The 19,658-nt window shown below is 36.3% G+C and overlaps 1 protein-coding gene across 3 annotated transcripts in view; it reads right to left on the minus strand.

Annotated features, from left to right (window-relative positions):
* GABRB2 (gamma-aminobutyric acid type A receptor beta2 subunit) overlaps window positions 1-19,658 on the minus strand; it is a 264,173-nt gene that overhangs the window by 40,166 nt on the left and 204,349 nt on the right. For all 3 annotated transcript variants that reach the window (XM_025387860.1, XM_025387858.1, XM_025387859.1), the window contains exons 7-9: window positions 9,206-9,343; window positions 7,331-7,483; window positions 3,781-4,025 (exon numbers count right to left, since the gene is read on the minus strand). In XM_025387860.1, the coding sequence (XP_025243645.1) occupies window positions 3,781-4,025; window positions 7,331-7,483; window positions 9,206-9,343 (536 nt within the window). The remainder of the gene's footprint in view (window positions 1-3,780; window positions 4,026-7,330; window positions 7,484-9,205; window positions 9,344-19,658) is intronic.

Below are 19,658 nucleotides of genomic sequence, written 5' to 3' on the forward strand. Positions count from 1 at the left end.
AGGATAGAAAAATCCAGATCAGAACTTGTAAATGCTTGCTATGCGACCTTGTCTATTTCACCTTCTTTAGGCACATAGGCTTTTACGTCGATGAAATGACAGGATGGAAATTATTTAAGAGCTGCAAGTTCACTTATTAAAACAAAAAGGGAAGGGAAGCTAATACAGAAAAGAGGCTGAAAAAAAAATGCGGCAGTATCTGCTGAATCAACACTGGGCTCCCACCTAGGCAGGCTTCCCGTTTTCAACCCCGCCTGACCTCAGGACAGAGCATGTGTTCAAAAATCACTTTCAAAAATCTGACACACTCCTTCCAGCTTTAGGAAATCACCAGAGGAAGGTGAAAAATTTAATCCCACTCCGATTTTCCCAGAGCAGCCAACAACACTTAGCTGATTATAAGTGCTTGATCTTGGGAAAAAAAATAACTATAGAATTACAGTTGAAAAGAAGGGACATTCTTGATAAGAAATGGGGTGGTATTATTCATGATGCTGACACAAAAGACAGCACCACATAATCAGGAGCAACGTGGACCTCCTCTAACATTGCATGCTGGGTGAACAAAGAAACAGTGAGAGTCCGGAAAGCTTGATGGTCAGCGTTTTGTTTTAATCTAATCAAAATGCGTTGTAGGTTTTCTGCTGTGAGAAATAATTAATAAAGTTTGATGCAGTTGATTTGCTATAGATTTTACAGCTAATACCCTTTGAAAAATGATTTTCTTGATTTGACTTTAAAATTTCTAACACAAAACTTTCGCCTCTAAACAATACTCTGTTTTAGGCAGGTTACTGCATTCCACATGGTAGAGCATGTAGAACACATACGCAAGCATCACCAATACGGGGACTGCACATTTTATTTTAAAAAGTAATAATGCTTACCACTTACTGTATTTTAATATTTTATTAATATTTATCACTTACTGAGTGCCTACCATGTACTGAGGACTATATTATCCTCTTTCCACATTATCACAATTGTGTTCATAAATAACTTTATGAGAGGAATTAACCCCATTTTACAGATGAGAAAACTAAAGGGCCAAAGAGGCCAAATTTTTTGTCTACTGTCACACAGTCGTTAAATGGGAAGGTGAATATTGAACTTGAAAGACTCTAAAATATTTGTTCAGAACCATTGTTCTAAATCATGACTCCTGATGTCTTGATTCTCACACATGCTGCTCAAAGAAAATGGAGAAACAACTTTGCTAAAGAATATTTAGATGACAAGGATATTATTTTTTTCAGTACCTCAGTTTCTTATGTCTGAAAACAAGAAGTTATGGGGAAGCTATCCCGTGTACTGCAGAATGTGTAGCAGCAACCTGGGCCTCTACACACTAGATACCAGTAGTAAACCTCATCCCCTAGTTTTTACAACTAAAGATGTCTCCAGACAATGCCTAATGTCCTGTGGGAGAAGAAAATGCTCCTGTTTTGAGAACCATTAAAAAATACGAAATAATCTCTGGTATCTTTTTTGTTCTCTCCTATTCCATCACTTGAATGGTCGGGTCTACCTTCAGCCAAGAGGATAGGCTTTTCACCACTATGGGGTAACTGCCTGGTGAACTTTTCTCTATTTCCATTTTAGAACTATCTGAAGCTCTGCAGGTTCAGTTTGTATTAAACCTTCTCTCTCCAGGTCTTAACTTTATCGTTTAAATGCAAATTGGTATAAAAAATAGGGTAGATGAAAGTGAAGAGATCAGATGTTATTAAGTTAGACTTGCATTATGCAATTGATTTAGACTCATTTCAAACTGAAGTTCTATGAGATAGTGTTACTTATTTATTTATTTATTTATTCATTTATTTATTTATTCTCTTTTCTTCTCTAAGACTACCATGTCAGGAAAATCAGAAAATAGGTTTAGAAAATACTCTTTCATTTGACAACCTGAGAGAACCACAATGGTAAGTTGGAATCTATTGGTAGATTCCAGTAAGTCAAACCTTGGGTATGGGTAAGAATTTGACAATTTCCTAGACCCTTATGGTGTTTTGGTTCCAAGGGCCATACTTAAAATTTGCAATGTTGCAAATATCATCTTCTAAGCAAGAAATGCCTTGGATTAGACAATAATCTAAAACCAAATATTGGACCTATGGATATGTGAAAAACATTACTGAGTTAGAAGCTTCCATATGGTTTGCTCCAAATACAACTTAATGGTAGAGATTATTTATGCTTTGCTGTCCTTGGAATTAAATTGAAGTTAGAAATATCAAAACATCAAAGAAATAATCAGTTTTTGTTATAATTAATAATTCCAGATTTTTTTTTTTTTTTTTTTTTTTGAGACGGAGTCTGGCTCTGTCGCCCAGGCTGGAGTGCTGTGGCCGGATCTCAGCTCACTGCAAGCTCCGCCTCCCGGGTTTACGCCATTCTCCTGCCTCAGCCTCCGGAGTAGCTGGGACTACAGGAGCCCGCCACCTCGCCCGGCTAGTTTTTTGTATTTTTTAGTAGAGACGGGGTTTCACCGTGTTAGCCAGGATGGTCTCGATCTCCCGACCTCGTGATCCGCCCGTCTCGGCCTCCCAAAGTGCTGGGATTACAAGCTTGAGCCACCGCGCCCGGCCGCAATTCCAGATGTTTTAAAAGGATTAATGTTTTCCTAGTCCCATCATGATGAACTATTTATTGGTCCAATATTACACACTACTTTATAAACAGTATTTAGGACAGATACGAAAATCAGACTTTTCTTTGGCTTTTGCTAAACGTCTAAATGTGGTTTCTGGGAAAAGACATATAAAAGTACTCTGTTAGTGCAGAAAGTGCTATAACAGGAAGCCAGGTAAAGTTTAATATAGAGAGTAAAGAGAGCTGGCTCTACGGGGACTACCATCAAAAACCTTAAAGTGGTGATTCTCAAATTTGGATGCAGATTAGAATAACCTAGGGAACTTTTAAAAATTATGATGCCAATGGTTTCTCCAAGAAAATCAAATCAGAATTTCTGGGGAAGGGACCAAGGCTTCAGTATTTTTTTTTTTCAGTCTGTGCAGGTCATTCCATTGGCACCCATGATTGGAAAATACTGACTTAACAAATAAACAGGGTTTACAGTTTTGTGGGAATTATTTGACCATGTCTGACTTAAGCAAGATGGTGGCCTCATATAGTCAAATGCTGCAATGGTAAGTGGTATATGTGCAAGGCATTATCATTTAAGGGGAAAATTATTTGTCTTTTCCCCCCTACTCTTCTTATATTCTTCTGATTACTTCCAAGAGAGTCTCAGTTTGTTGCTTGGTTGGTCTGTAACACATCTCTATACTTGCTTATCTTTAAGTAAAAGAGAATGCAGATTTAAGGACCAGAGACTTCATCTAGTATAAATTAGAAGTTAATGATATAGTTTTTAAAATTTGTTATATATATATATATATATATATATAAAGCTATTGTCCAGTAAGTAATACTGACTGAAGTGACATTAAATTTCCTTTTTAAATAAATTAGGTGAATAAATTTGAAGAAAGCATAAATAATTACAGGTACTATACTCATATGTGGGAAAAAATCATAAAGGTCTTCTCATCTTTGAGCACTCCTCCTGTTAATGAAAAGGGCATCCCAATCTTGTGTCATGAGTTTGGTCTGTAATTGTGCTTCCATAATTCATTGTTTGTGAGATTTGGGGAAAATTACCCATTCTCTTCCCTGGGCTTGGTTTCCTCATTTGCTCAACAAAGTCATCAACCTGTATTGCTAGCATTCTTCCATGAGTTTAAGAAGCAAGGAGGGCGTGCCCTTTGAATTTACCTTGTTGACGTCCAGGCGCATCTTCTCATTGTTGGCACTGGCAGCCTTCTCAGCTGCTTTCTTTTGGCGTTGGGGCCCCCTCCCAAAGAAGATGTAGTTGACTAAAGCATATTCCAGAAGGGCCATGAAAACGAAAACAAAGCACCCCATCAGGTACATGTCAATGGCCTTCACATAGGGGATTTTAGGGAGAGTTTCCCGGAGGTGGGTGTTGATTGTGGTCATTGTGAGGACAGTTGTGATTCCTGAAAAAAAAAATGGGAGAGTTAGAGTAATAATGTTCCTATCTCCTTTCTTCTTTCATAATAGCTGGAAAGGTGATCTATATTCATTTTCTCATTCATATATGCCACAGCCTATTTATTAGGCCCTTATTATTTTATGCTAGCCCTGTGATAGGGTATGGAGATAGGAACAAATTAACTTACAGTGATCACTGAACATTTTGATCACTTCTTTTAATTAAATCTTTGTATTCATAGTTATATATCTAGTGGGGGTTTAAATGAATTAAATGCTATGATGGGCACATGTGTAAGGTGAGAGTTGAGAATATGGAGAGGACTCTAGGTCAAATTTCTGATGTGGCAGGGACAAGGTTAGGAAATAGAGACTTTTAAGTTGATTTCTGAAGAATGAGTAAAAGTCACCCAGGCAACCCAGAACTGGGGGTCAAAAGTCATGTTTGACTTACGGGGACTGCTGGTAGAGAGAGCTTTTATATCAAGGTTGGATTTCGGGGAGAGTACACAGCCCATTACCATGATCTCAGGAAAATCATTGTGAGTACAGTGCAGGACAGGATGGGAAGAATCGTGAGAAGAGTGGAGGTTATGAGCCATACAGAGAGCCTAATGGGGGAGTTTCAACTTACAATTAAAGGCAATGTGGAGCAGGGGCCAGCTTCAAGCAAGGGGGCAATTTGCTTTTAGAACAATCACTGTGGTGGCAGTGTGGAGGATGGGGAGAAGCAGGCATGGCAAGAGTAAAGAATGCCAGTTAAGAGGTTTTCAGACTAATTCAACTGAATAATGAAAGTGAAGTCAATTAAAATAACAACAAGGGTATTGAAATTAAAGAATACATTATACAGGCAATATAAATAAATGATTATAAACATTTGGGAATTAGAAGTGGAGGGTAACAGAGAAGCAGGAATCATACTCCTCAGGTATATGGACCCGACAATTAGGTATATAATGCCCAGATAAATAACACAGATGCATTCCAGGACTCCTTATGGAAAATGTGACACTGGGTCAGACTGTAATTGTTCATCCTGTTGAGTTGGTATCTCTGACAGTGGGAAGTAGTTTCCCTCTAAGCTGTAATTGGAAGGTAAATGCACTGAAAGTCCAAGGTCCTGAGTATGATAAAGTCCAGCTTTGTAGCAAAATAGTGACGTGAAAATAGACAAAGATCAGAGGTCAAGATCACAGAAATGGAAAGTCGTAGAGTTGCCATTGGAATGAGAATCTTTCTGACTCAGGAATCCAGGCCCTTAAACACTATCCAATAACACGTGCGAAAGTTAAATTTCATTCCTATGATTTTTGGGGAACATAGTTTTCTGATTTAATTTTATCTCACTAGTAATAATGTCATAGTTTCCATTTTGTTTTTATACTCCACCAAGGAACAGCTACAGAAAAAACAAATCTGAGCATTTGATTCAGAGCACACCCATAAAACCTTGGTCTTGCTTTAGATACAGGTATCTTACATTTCTCATGTCTTCTGTATAGCCATCATTTTGAGACATTTTCCAGTTTCAATTTTCTCTTCATCATTTCAACTACGGATGATCCTGTATCATATGTATATAATAAAACTGACATTGCTGATTTTACTATTTATCTAAATCTCATTTTTAAAGTATTTCTGAACCTAGTAAAAAATTGCTCACATAAAGACATTTTAAAAATGTCTTCTAAAACCCAATAAATTATTTATTCTTCCTGTAATAGATACAAAAAAGACAGGTTTCAACTTTGGAAAAATGGGATATTTGCAAATTTTATTCATTCTTTCATTCCGCAACTGTTTACTGAGCACCATTCCCCATGCAAGACACTGCAGATATAAAACTAGATATGGACCTTTCTTCCATGGATCTTTCATTGCTGAAGGGGAAAAGGACATCACACAACTAAGTAAACATAAGTTATAACTGTGGTTAGTCTCAACACAGGGGAGGTCTATGGCACTGCAAGTGTATATATCACAGGTGCTTGACTCAGCCTGAGAGGTCATTCCTTCTTCCTTCCATCGTTGAGCCACATAATTTAATTTTAACCCCGTAGCTGAAGTGATCCCTTTAAAACAGAAATCAAATCATGCCACTTTTATGCTCATTCAATGGCTATTTCATTCAAAATAAAAGCAAAACTTTGCCGTGGCCTACCATCCCTTTGTGACAGCCCTTTTGTGATCTTTTAGGCCCCTTTCACTAACATTGTCTTTGCTACTTCCCCTGAACTCACCTGGCCTCATAAGCCTCCTGCTGACACTCTTGGATTGCTCCCACCCAGGGCCTTTGCAGTCATCTGGAATATTATCACCCAGATATCCACATTGCTCTTAATCTTCAAGTCTTAGTTCCAATGACAACTTCTGAGTGAAGTCGGCCCTAATTATTCTAAACTGAACTCCTAACAAACCCATGCCCCCTTGCTTTATATCCTTCTATAGATTTACCATATTGTATAATTTATGTGGTTATTAAATTTATTGCATATCTTTTACTGCTAGATATAACTTTCAGAAGACTGATGTATCTCCAGTGCTTAGTACAATTAGCATATGTTAGGTATTTAACAATTATTTGTTGAATAATAAATGAGTGGCTCTTCTAAGAAAGTAATGATTGAATTGAGGTCTCATGGTAAAAGTGAACAATTCAACATTTTAAAGGGAATAGTCAGAAACCACAATAAACAAGATTGTGTAAAAGGCCATTAATTTACTTTATCTGAAGTTAATAACAAAAATGTTTATGAAATGTAATTTATTCTCCTCTTGTATTTGTTAGAAAAAAAAAATCAAGCATAAGATGAGAGATGCCACAGATTACTTCTCAATATTCTTACTTTGTTGTCTCCTGCCTTAGCCATGCTACTCTGAAATGTTAATAAGACTTTAGAATTCTTTCTGTTTATCCATTTGCTACACACCACATTGTCTCGTCTTTCATGCAGGAAAAAAAGGTGGAAGGGAACTCTTCTTACGTAAAGAAGCACAGACACAAATTGAACAATTATGCAAGCAACATTACATGAAATATGTTTCAATAAAAATATCAAACTGATGGGACTAATCTCATTATCAACAGCTATACGGTTAACTAATAATGACCTGAAAGAGCTTTACTTCATGTTTAATTGATTTAATGCTGAATCAGATCACCCAAAGTCTCATAGCTAAACTCTTGCAGTGTGAGAGGTTCAGTTCATCATGCATCACAAATTTCAGGATAAGGAAAACGCGTGCATGCAAACGCAGACATGTACACACAGAGTCAAAGTCCACAAGCAGTAATAAAATGACCTACCTAATGCCACCCTTGCAGCTGAAGCATCGTAGTTAATCCAGAAGGAGACCCAGGAGAGGATGGTAATCAGGATGGAAGGCATGTATGTTTGCAGGATAAAGTAGCCAATGTTTCTCTTAAGCTTAAAGCTGAGGGATAACCTGGGATAGGAACCTAGAAAGGCAATTTTAGAACATCATCATTATCAATCAGTATTTATAGGATACTTTTCTGTAACGGTCCATAAACAGTACATCATCTCTCAATTCAGATTTAGCTCTTGGTGAAGGACACTTTCTTCTGCAAAAGTAGTCTGAGAGCCCTGAGTTTCTAATTACCAGGAGTTACTTAGTGTGGAAAGCATCCTGTACTCATCAGTAATTAAAAGAATTCCAGCTCTTCCCTACTCAGCCTCATAGAGTGAATCAAACATGGTCCTCCTCTGTAATTGTTAGGACAATTTGAGACAGTCCTTTTCTTCACTCTTTCAATTGTTTCTTAGTAAGTTCATCCTTTAAGATAGTCTTACATGAGAGTGAGGCTGCATGTTCTGGTCATAGTAAAAGAAAACTCCTCTCAAGCCACAGATTACAGTTTAAGTCTGTGATCAGTGGTGATGTTTCAGGGAATGTGGGTTTTTGTAGGTTTTCACGTATATGCATTCTTTTCTTTTATAATAGTTTCATTGCTTCCGTTGGAGTTCTAAAAGTACACCTGACTCACCAAAAGGTGGAGAATCATTGCTTTTGAACAATATTTATGGGAGATACAACTAAAGAATCAGCTTCCTAAATCTGGGTCCTTTGATGGTGATGACCTGGGGAATTACCCTTTAATAAAACAAGATAACTAATAGTGCACAGTCTTAGACTATAGGAAGTTCACATGATAAGTAGCCAGGGAGAGGATATTCTCATTGTTTGGAAGAAAGCCTTGTTTAGTTTTTGGAGGGCTAGGCTAAGTGTCTGAATATGATAGTAAGAATATTCTAAGTAGGAACTCATTTTCATAGATTTTTAGGAATTCAGCAGACCTCAAACTTAGGAAAAGTTTCTGTTTCTTGTTGTTGTTTTAAAGTTAAAGGCAACTTTGTATTTTTAATAAGTCACACAGCTTTTGCCTGAAGTGGTTTGCAGGCACACAAAGTATCTGACTTCTTAGCAGAAGAGCCATTACAGTATTAGTTATTTCTGTGCCTGTGGGGTTTATTTCAATAAGAAAATTATAAAGAAGCATACCTCTGTGGGTTTAATATTTTTGCCTAAATGAGTGTCTACCAAATGATTACTTTCCTCAGCTTTATTGCTACAAAAATGCAAAAATTTTGCTGATGAAATCAAGTATGACCATCTAAAATCTCCATACTGGAAGGATAAAGATGGCAAAGGCCTCGGGATAATCTTAACACCTGAAACAGCTTTCTGTTCACAAAGGAGGTAAAACTGTGCAAAGAAATCCTTTGAAGAAAACATTAATTCCTCCCATTGTCTTTGGAGAATTTCATGTGATCAGACTTGAATGAACCGCAATTTGGCTCTCCCAGTGATTCAAGGGATTATGATCAATTCTGTGGGAAGCATAATGTTATAATGTTGGGGAAGAGCTCTGAGTCAGGTCTTCCTCTTTCTCTTCCTGTATTCTTTCTAAAAATTAGTTGCTTCTCTAGCAAATGAGATACACTGAGATGATCCTCTCAGCTCTGCTGGGGTGGCTCCTGGAAAGTCATACTATGGGTCCCTAGTGGAGCAATACGCTTCATGGGAAACTGAGGGTTTTCAGTGGATTTGTCTTCTAAAGTCGTTGTGCTTCCCTGGGACATAACTCTAATATAAGTGAACACGTTTAACAAAACATGGTGAAGATTATTTTCCCTTAACACTTTTCCATGATACAAACCTGTGGAAAAAACAACCTTCTTGGTGATAAGTTTGTAATCTACAATAGAGAACTGTGGAAGTTCAATTTTCGTTACTCCTGTTACTGCATTATCATCGCCACGCCAGTAAAATTCAATGTCATCAGTTGTGTATCCATCTGTGAAAGGAAACATACACACGCACACACACAAATACAGAAAACAAAACAAAACAAAAAAACAGACAAAACAGAAAAAAGAAACCTGTTTAGAAGATGAACTATATAAATAATATAAAGATATAGCTAAAGGCTGTTATGTGTTTGGTATCATACAAAACATTTCAAGTCTATTACTGTATTTTATCCTCATGACGATCTCATTAGGGTGCTATAATGAGGCCTATATTAGACTTACAAAAGCTTAGAGAAATTAACAGTATAGACTCTCTTGCAACTAGGAAGTGGTATAGTTGGGACTTAAACCCAGGTTTATCTGATTATGAATCCCATTCTATCAAACATTACCACATTATCATATAACATCATCACATAACCCTAGGTTTACTTTATGAGAAGATAAAATAAGAGAACAATAATTTAAACTATTAGTATAATGCTGAATATTAACAAATTCTCCCCCAATATAAAGCATATGAATTACATTTGAATTTCAAGCCAGAAGTGATTACGAAGAATCATCTGTTCAATATTCATGTAGTTGATTTTGAAATTTGACTTTGTAACATATTTAGTTTCAAAGAAAATCTTCCACAGAAAAGTTCAAAACAACATTAACTTCAATCGCTTTGAGGAGTAGATATAACTGCATAGTGTACATTGGACATGCACAGTGCATTTTGGAGGCATGCTTCCGTTCATTCCACAACTATTTATTAAACACCTACTACGCATATCAGGGCACAGTTGCTGGGGATGAGATTCTGTATAACAAAGACATATTCTCTGTTATTAATGATACTCTCAATTCACAGGGTAGAGTACAATCTTAAGAAATGAGCATACATATAATCCTAGCTAGTAAGAAAACATGTAACAGCAATGAATAAGCACATATTAGATTGTAAACAGTGCTATACAGGGATGTATGCCACAAAATCCAGTGAATATTAATAATATCTTATAAATTCACCCACCCTCCAAAAAAACCCCAAATAAAAAGCATATACCACATTTCATGTGAAGAGATATCACATTCATCTTTTCAAAGAACTTTTGCATCTGGATAGTTGATTTTTACAAGTCTGGGAGACAGGCAAGATGGATATTGCTCTGCCATTTCCAAAAACAACCCAACAAATTTAAAAGACTGCTTAAATTCTTTGCCTTTTGACATATGACTAGTCAGTGTGACAGGGACGTCAAGAATACCAATCTTTGACTCTTAGCCCCAGATGATTTTCAACAAACCACCTCTCCTTCCTCCAAAGAGAGGGAGTTCAATCTTTAAAATAAGGTAGAAAAAAATGGTTTTTTTTTTTTCAAAGAACTAGGATACCTTCAATTGCAGAATCTACATCAAACAGCACAGCTCAAGCTGTATGGTTTAGCTCTTCTAGAAATCTACAGTTCCCTTTTTTTCATAAGAGTAGCCACTTTATCTGATGCAGAACTACAGTTTTTTGGAAGAGTTATAGAGCATTTGAAATTCTAATACCACAACCGAAGGCCTCTGGATATAGTTAACGACTTTCAAAAGGCTTCTTTACTTGCAAACACCACAAACTATATTGAAATCCAAATTGTAGAGTTTTAATTGATTATACACCAGCAATATTTTATTAGTATGATCTAATGAAGAGCCATTTGCTTTGGTAGAAAGTCTTTTTTATGTAACTTTCATTTAAAAGTAAATTTCAGGGCAAGGCACAGTGGCTCATGCCTGTAATCCCAGCACTTTGGGAGACCAGCGTAGTAGGATCACTTGAGGCCAGGAGCTCAAACCATCCTGGGCAACATAGTGAGACTCTGTTTCTATGAAAAAAATGATAAAAAATTGGCCAGGCATAGTAGTACATGTCTATAGTCCTACCTACTTGGGAGACTGAGGTGGGAGGATTAAGTTCAGGCATTTGAGGTTGCAGTGAGCTATAATGGCACCACTGCACTCCAGCCTGGGTGACAGAGTGAGACGCTGTCTCTAAAAATATATATAAATAAATAAATAAAAGTAAATTTCAGACTCATGATTTCAACATACATTCCAGGTATTAAGTGAATTGAATAGTAGACAAATTCTCAGAAAAGAGCCCCTCACTTCCCTCTAAAATTCTCTACCCAATCCTGAGAAGTGAGATGCCTATCCCATAGGATAACTGTACTTTTCCTATGATTTCAAGTTTCCTAATGTGGTGACAAAATACTCAGTCTGAGGCTCCATGTCAAGTGTAATACAATTTCTTATCAGTTCTTTATCCATACCTCTCAGTTATGAAATAGTTCAGAGACAATGACAATCCTACCTTTGATAAACCAGTTTAAAACAACAAAAGGACTACAGCTCCTAAAATCAAACCAAGTACTCAGAAATGCACTGTAAATTTTTTTATTATATAAACATGAAAAAAGGTGTTTATGAAAAAAGATGGTAATCATGTCCCATGAAGTTGCTCCTAACCAAGATTCTCCATGGTTTTCCAAGATAGTAACCAGCAGCATGTTGCAAAATAGCAACTGCCATTTATTGCGTTAGTTGGTGGTATATGCTAGGCACTTTGTTAACTAGACGCCATCCCTTTCTACAAAGAGCTAAAGCCTCTACTTCAAGGACACTGGGTTTAAGATGCCTAAGAAACCAGTAGAGATTCTTATTTAGCTAATCAGGAATTGGCGTGGTATCTGATTTTCTTTTTGATAAGCATTCCAGATAATTCTATTGTAGATGGCACATAAAAACACTGAGAACCACTTGTCTAGCAAATGAAAAAGATAATGATAGCAATTAAAATAAATGCAGTTATTTATTGAGTGTTGTTATTCATTTTACTAGGAAGTCTATTAAGCACTTCACTTTCATTATCTCATTTAATCTTCACAACAATCATTTTATAGGTGAACAGTATTTATATACATTATTTGAAATAATGAGCCCTGATCCTGCAAGTTAGTTACTTTTGTCATTAACTCATCATTGAGAAAACTGAGATTCAGAGAGATTAAGGACCTTGCTAAAAATCACACATCTGGCAAGTGATAGACTACGGACTTGATGCTGTATCTATGTGACTGACCTCAAGGAAAGCATTTTTTCCACTGCATTCCCTGCCCCACCAATAGGCCATAAAAAATACATGCTATGTTCAAGAAATGTCCATTTTCATACGAACAAATGCAGCCATCTTCCAAAGAAGAGAAAAGAAAAATGAAACACTCAGTATTTCTTACATAAAGAACTAGGTCTAAACTAATGGAGTATATATGGTCCTCCAGGTTTCTTTCCTCCTAATCTTCCTCAGTATTTACCTTCTTTTATCCGTTGCTATAAATATTATAACAGAAGCTTATCTGTAGGCAGAGGAATGCGAATGTCTATAGCATTTCAACCAGGTTATATAAGAGACGCTGATTAGTTTTCCAACAGCAGAAACATTATTAAGAACTGCAAACTTTTGGCAAAATGACAGTATTTGCTAGGCAATACCTTGTGTGGAGCAGGCACTCAGTAAACATTATTAAATTAATAAAGCAATTACTTAATGCACATGTGAATTTGAGTTTCTGTTGCTTTATGTAAATGGTTTCTCTAGATGTTTATATATTGTAGAGGATCATGCATTGCATTTTTATTTCTGCCTCTTGCTCTTAGCATAGTGCCGGCACACAGTTAGCACTAAATAAACATTTTCTGAGTGAGTAAAGAAACACCTAATAAAGAGAACTCTGAAGAATAATTCAAGGTTCTTCATTATATATTTCTCCCTATGTATTAGTTCTTCCTAAGTTACTGCACATCTCTTTGTCTTCTGTTTCCTGACCTGTAAATTGTGACACCTAATATAATAATAATAGTCACTTCACAGAGCTGTCAGGAAGAAAAAAAAAGAAAAAGATGTAAAATGCTTAGAACCAGCAGATAATAACGAATATTTCAGTTGATAGTTATTCAAATTGGAATTATTAAAAATGAATGCAAAACATATTTCATGTCCCATTTTGTGGTTATTAAATGAATACACACAATTTGCACAATGGAAAACATAGCTGTTCAACCACACTTATAGAACTCTCCAACGTTTTGGAAATTGCTAATAAGAAGTTTCAAAGTTATTTTGATGTTTTGGGTTTTGGAATCTGACACAATAAGCAGCACACTGTATTTACTTCTGGCTACTGCTAGTCTTAGAAAATACAATCCTCTTGACTTCATTTTAGGCTAACTGAGAATAGAAGATTGCAAATGGAAAGCAAATGTTGCTATTGCATCATTGGTTTCTGAAGACGAAAGAGCAATGAGTTCCATGACAGTTCCAAGATGGTCAAGTTAAAAGACAACTCGATATACTACGTAGAATTCATTTAAAGCAGACCTCGTTTTCTTCTTTTCTTTGGATATTCTCTGGAGGAATATTTAGTAGTCTCTCAAAGTGATTAAAAACTAAAAGAAAACATATGCAAATACATCTGACCTGACTTTTACAGGTTTCATAATAATGATGAGTTAAAAAAAAAAATTTAGATTTCTTTAAAAAGATATCAGAAGGTAATGCACTGAAGTACTTCATTAATGTACTGCAAATTAAACTCATCATTTATATTTTATTAATGGGATTCCAGAAACTGAGCCATTAAATAAGTTTGTATTATGATCAAAAACATAAGACACATAATAATTCAGAGGGCTTATAAATAAACTAAAATACAAATTCACTGGCATTCACCTGAAGAAATTCAAGTTATATGAAATGTTACAAGCCTCTGATCAGGAAGGACAAATATCAAAATCCATAAAATATATATACATATGATACGAATGATAGATACGTTCTCTTTCAAACATTGATGAAAAATATGTATTATATGGGATCTAAGAAATAGAAATACCATTTTAAAGCATTTACATAATAACTAAATACGATCTCACAATTGTGACATTACCTGATCATATAACATAGCATTTTAAAAAGTTTTTTTCTCTGTTTACTGTCAATCTACATATCTATTTTGTTATCTACTAAGTCAATATTTCATTTTAGAATTGTTTTACTGTGCAAAAAATATGAACCTGTGCCAAGATATTAAACAGCAGGAACCAATGAGAACATTTAGAAGAGGTGAATTAATGCCACTATTTATTTTTTCTAGTGGGAAATTAAGGTGACTTATTGTTCTCTCATTACTTATTTAAACTTTGTTTCTCATTTCGATTGGTAAATATTCTAGGATTGTATCCAGTATAGCAATTGTCACATAGCAGTTGCTTTAATCTGTTAATTTTGTCATCATAACCAATTGGCAATCAATGAGAACTATGGGTCAATGTTATTGCGATAGTTCACACTAATCATGGTGGTTTCAATCTTTTAAGAACCATCTTAAAAGGTGCATAAATTTAATGTGTACATCACAGCATTTTATGTGTACACCACAGCACTTTTTGAATAAAATACTTCATCATAAAATAATTTAGCACATACCCTCCATTTGTATCTAAAATGTTGTATAGTTACTATTATTAGTCTGTAAATAACTATTAGTAAAACTTGATTTCTGTTCTCAGAAACACTAACCTGTAACGTGCTTCATGGAAAAGGGTTACACAATCAATATATTTGGGAGTAACTACCCATTTGGGCTCCCTATTATAAAGTCATAAAACATTTAAAACAGTAGTTCAGGAAAACCTGCAATAAGTAATCTGCTTAATTTTACTTACTCCTGGAATATCCCAAATTTATTTAACCATATACATTTTTTAGCATAGAAAAATACCCTCCCTGGTATAATCATTCCATAAAATACTGGACTGCAATTATTCACACATTTTAGGGAAGTCATACACAGTGCTCTTTATTTGTGTCCCCTCGAAAGCTAGGTAAGCACTGGAGAAGACCCACAGTCCCTCAGAGACAGATTCTGATTTGTAGTGGGTTAACCATTTTTCCCTCCAAAAATCTTTCCAGGAGAGAAAAAAGTGGCCATAACATAGAGATAGAATTATCTTTTCATGAAGCAAGAGAGACAAATATTTCAGGGAAGCAGCATGATCGAATGTTCAGCCAGAAGGCAAGCATTCTTCCCATGACTAGCTTGAGTGACCATAATTAGAAGTCTGTCAGTCCACCATTAGAATGAAATCCACTCCATGCAAAGGCCTGTGTGCTCTGCAAAGGTACAGGACTGAGCGCAGTCGATGCCAATTAGAGTCACTGGGATATTTCGAGAGGCAGAGACAGACACACACTTGTCAGCCAGAACTCTTTCAACTCAATATCGAAAGTGTTCCGAAGACACTCTGAGTGATTGCTCTGACTCCTTAATTGCATCTTATTCTTCACTCTGCTCTTTAGATGAACTGCTAGACACACATTTTTTGCTGTCAAATCATTTCTAGACCTCAAGTAGCTCAAAATTATCGGCATAGGGTAGGTCAGGCTTGATTATCTAGTGGCGTCTTAGTAAGGATACCATCAAGTCATGGCCCAGCATTCAACCTTCATCAAAGGTGACCTATTGTTTTTTTGTGTAAGTACAATTTTTTAAATTCAAGTCTTATGATGTAGGAGAATAGGAAATCGTTAATAAGCAAGTAAAATGTCAGATTGTGGGCTTTAAAGACCATATCTTCATTCAGATTCCAATGCCAAACTGTGTATTTGCTGTCTTTCTACGGGAGCAGGGTGATGGGAGCTGTTTCTACAAATTTGGCTCCATAATGTGTTTCTTACATTTTCTTACTTATGTTTGGAGAGACTAAGCCATTAATCTACTGACCCAGGTAAAAGAAACCAGTTAATAATAATAAACAAAATAGCCACAACAGTGATAATATATAGCAGCTACCAACTATAGAGCCCTATGTACCACGCACTGCCTTAAGCTCTTTATAAGGTTCCATCTCTACAGAGAACTGAAGCGTTATCGCTCTCAGGATTCTTCCCCTTCATCTAACCTTGATTTATCCATATGCATGAACTCTAAGTCCTGAAGTAACATTGACAAGTCAGAAAACCTTTGGCATAAAGAGTAGGCCAATGCTTCTTAAGCTGATGTGCACAGAAATCACTTGAAAATCCTGTGAAAATGCAGATTCTGATTTAATAAGTGAAACCCCAGATAGTGAAATTCTAATAAACTCCCAGGTGGTGCTGATGCTATTTGTCCATGGACCATCCTTAGCGTAGCAGGAGATTGGAAGATTTTTACCGAGTGTAAGTCATTTGCCATGTGGTAAGTGTCAGGCAAGAAAAATCTTGGATCTAGCCATATCCAAAGAAGAACAAGGATTTTTTCTGAACAAAAGTTTTCATAAACTCCAACATTAAAATATTTTTTCCTAGTCCGATCTCCTTTACAAGGAATAGAAGAAAACGTTGCTGATGCTGTCTCTATTCAGGGGCATGGTTTCCTTAAATAGTCTATGACCTACACTCATCAATAGCAGAAAATACAGAGATGGGGCTAGGTCCAAAATTTTTCTGCAAATTTGTATTCATGCCAGTTTTATTTAAATATTTTGCCTCATTAGGCTAAGAATACTACATTCTGGCATTGGATTTCTGCATCTTTTATTCATATTCTTCAATAGACTTGTCAGTAACCTTTTAGGGTTTCTGCCTTCCTCCAATATTTATACTACATATGCTGCTACTATTTTTTTTTTTTTTAAGTTGATGGGAAATAACAGATGCTGGTGAGGCTGTAGAGAAACAGGAACGCTTTTACACTGTTGGTGGGAGTGTAAATTGGATCAACCATTGTGGGAGACAGTGTGGCTATTCTTCAAGGATCTAGAAACAGAAATACCATTTGATCCAGCAATCCCATTACTGCGTATATACCCAAAAGATTATCAATCATTCTACTATAAAGACCCATGCACACATATGCTTATTGCAGCACTGTGCACAATAGCAAAGACTTGGAACCAATCCAAATCAATGGATAAACTGGATAAGGAAAATGTGGCACATATACACCATGGAATACTATGCAGCCATCAAAAAGATGAGTTCATGTTCTTTGCAGGGACATGCATGAAGCTGGAAACCCATCATTCTGAGCAAACTAACACAGGAACAGAAAACTAAACACCACATGTTCTCACTCATAAGTGGGAGCTGAACGATGAGAACACATGGACTCAGGGAAGGGAACATCACACATGGGGGCCTGTTGGGGGATTGGGGGCTAGGAGAGGGATAGCATTATGAGAAATACCTAATGTAGATGATGGGTTGATGGGTGCAGCAAACCACCATGGCATGTGTATACCTATGTAACAAACCTGCATGTTCTGCACATGTATCACAGAACGTAAAATATAATTTAAAAAAAAGAAAAAAAACGTTGATCAGTATACTTAATATTTGTGCACTTTGTATCTTACAGCTCAATAAAAATTTTAAAAGATGAAAAAAATGTTTACGATAAATTTCTATGCTTTATAAACTAAAACAGAATAATAATAAAAAAAAAACATAGAAAATTCCTTGTTGGATATCCCAATTGGGGAAGTGAGAATTTCCCACTTCAATTCAACTTCAATGCAAATTCTTCAGGCATTCAAAACTCCATCACTCTAGCTTCTACCTGCAGCCTCATTTTCTATTATTCTTATTCTTTTTCCAAATCTCTCATCTTTTACTCATACTCTTCAGCAATCCTCAGAAATCCTTTGACCTCAAGGTACTGGTTCAAGTTATTTCAGTTACTTAAAATATCTTCCCCTTTCACATCAACTGTCTGCACCCTTTAAAGACAGATTTCAACTTCCAACTTTCCCAAGACACTATCTTGTTTTCCTTAAGTTGCAATTGTTCTATCTTTACTCCTCTGATATTTCCACAGCACTCTAGTGAAATTTCTGTGAGTGTGGTTCTCACAGGCAGTTTTGCATTAGAGGATTTGTGGATGTTTGTTGCATAGTCTTCCCCTCTAGACTATCTTTCAAGAAGGTGAAGAACCATGTCCAGTCCTTCTCTGTAGCTCTTTTCCTTCTTAATACAGGTCTTAATTCAGAGTGGCACTCACCCAAGTTTGCTGAACTGAACTGTCAACATGCTAATCCGTTTACTTGTGGCTCCTCAGATCCCCCTGAGAATGCAGTGATGAGCAGATATCATTCACTGAATTGCAAGGTAGTCGGATTGCAATCCTAAGCATCATTAGTGGCTTGGGATATGGAATTCTCATGTATTTGTCTTAGAGTATCAGAGTCATTAAAAGAAAGGCAATGCTGCCAGTACCCGTTTATAAAAAGTAGCTACCAAGTTGGAGTAAAGGTCTCTGTGTTGAGGGAAACTTCTTGATGTTGCTGACTTTTAATTCATATTTGCATTCCTAAGTTGAACAAAAGCTTCGTTTGAATGGCCATGACCCTCTGATAATGATTTTCTCTGGCCTGATCGATTTTGGAAACCACTCTGCCACAATTGTCTCCAGAGAGAGCTGATACCTACAGCTCAAATGGAATAATGTTCCCTGGTGAAAATAGTCGCACAGAAGAGTTGGTTAACTCAAAAGTGATAATGGAAGATGTTTAAATTAACAAGGCCAATTGAATGGTCCAGGTGATATGCACAAATGTGCAATAAAGTGTCATCAACTGTTACACCAACATATCTGCTTTCTAATAAGAGGTAACAGAGAAAGTAAAGTCCTATCTGAATGATGTAGGAACTGGTCTGCGTCTCTCCATCTTAACCCATTCTTTTGCACATCTTCACTGGGATAGGGGTCAGCTGAAGACTTGCTTATTTAAGGAATTGCAGGCAGAATGCTCCTGAAGATAAATTTTGGGTCTAAAAGAGTTATTAGTCTGTAATATGGACTGTTAGCATGTATCCTGAATAATAGGACAAATTTTCATACTGTCCCTAAACTCTAGATGTGAACCCTTATCTGTGCTATCCTCTATTAGCACTCAGTACATTTAATTGAAATTATCTGGTAAGGATTTTATCTTTTTTACTCAACTATGAGTTCTTATTTAAACAAGGAGCACACATTCTTAAAATTTGTAACCATGGCTTGGAGCAGAAAGGAGGCAAATATCAGATATTCAGTACATATTTATTGAGACAGACTGAACTTGTGTTAGGAGAAAGGGCTTATGTAAATAGCAGGAGAGAGTCCTTGGAGGTGGACAGCAGGACTGCTGCTCAAGCAGACATATATGCACAGTTAAACATGGCATTGCTATTTTGTCTAGGAGAGTCAGTTCAATGAATTGATCTAAAGCATGAGCTTTTTAAATGGCCACTAGCTAATATTTCTAAAGCATTTCTTGTGTGAAGCAAAGTACTTTACATGCATT

The sequence above is a fragment of the Theropithecus gelada genome, chromosome 6 (genome assembly GCF_003255815.1).
Source record: "Theropithecus gelada isolate Dixy chromosome 6, Tgel_1.0, whole genome shotgun sequence".
NCBI classification, from domain to species: Eukaryota; Metazoa; Chordata; class Mammalia; order Primates; family Cercopithecidae; genus Theropithecus; species Theropithecus gelada.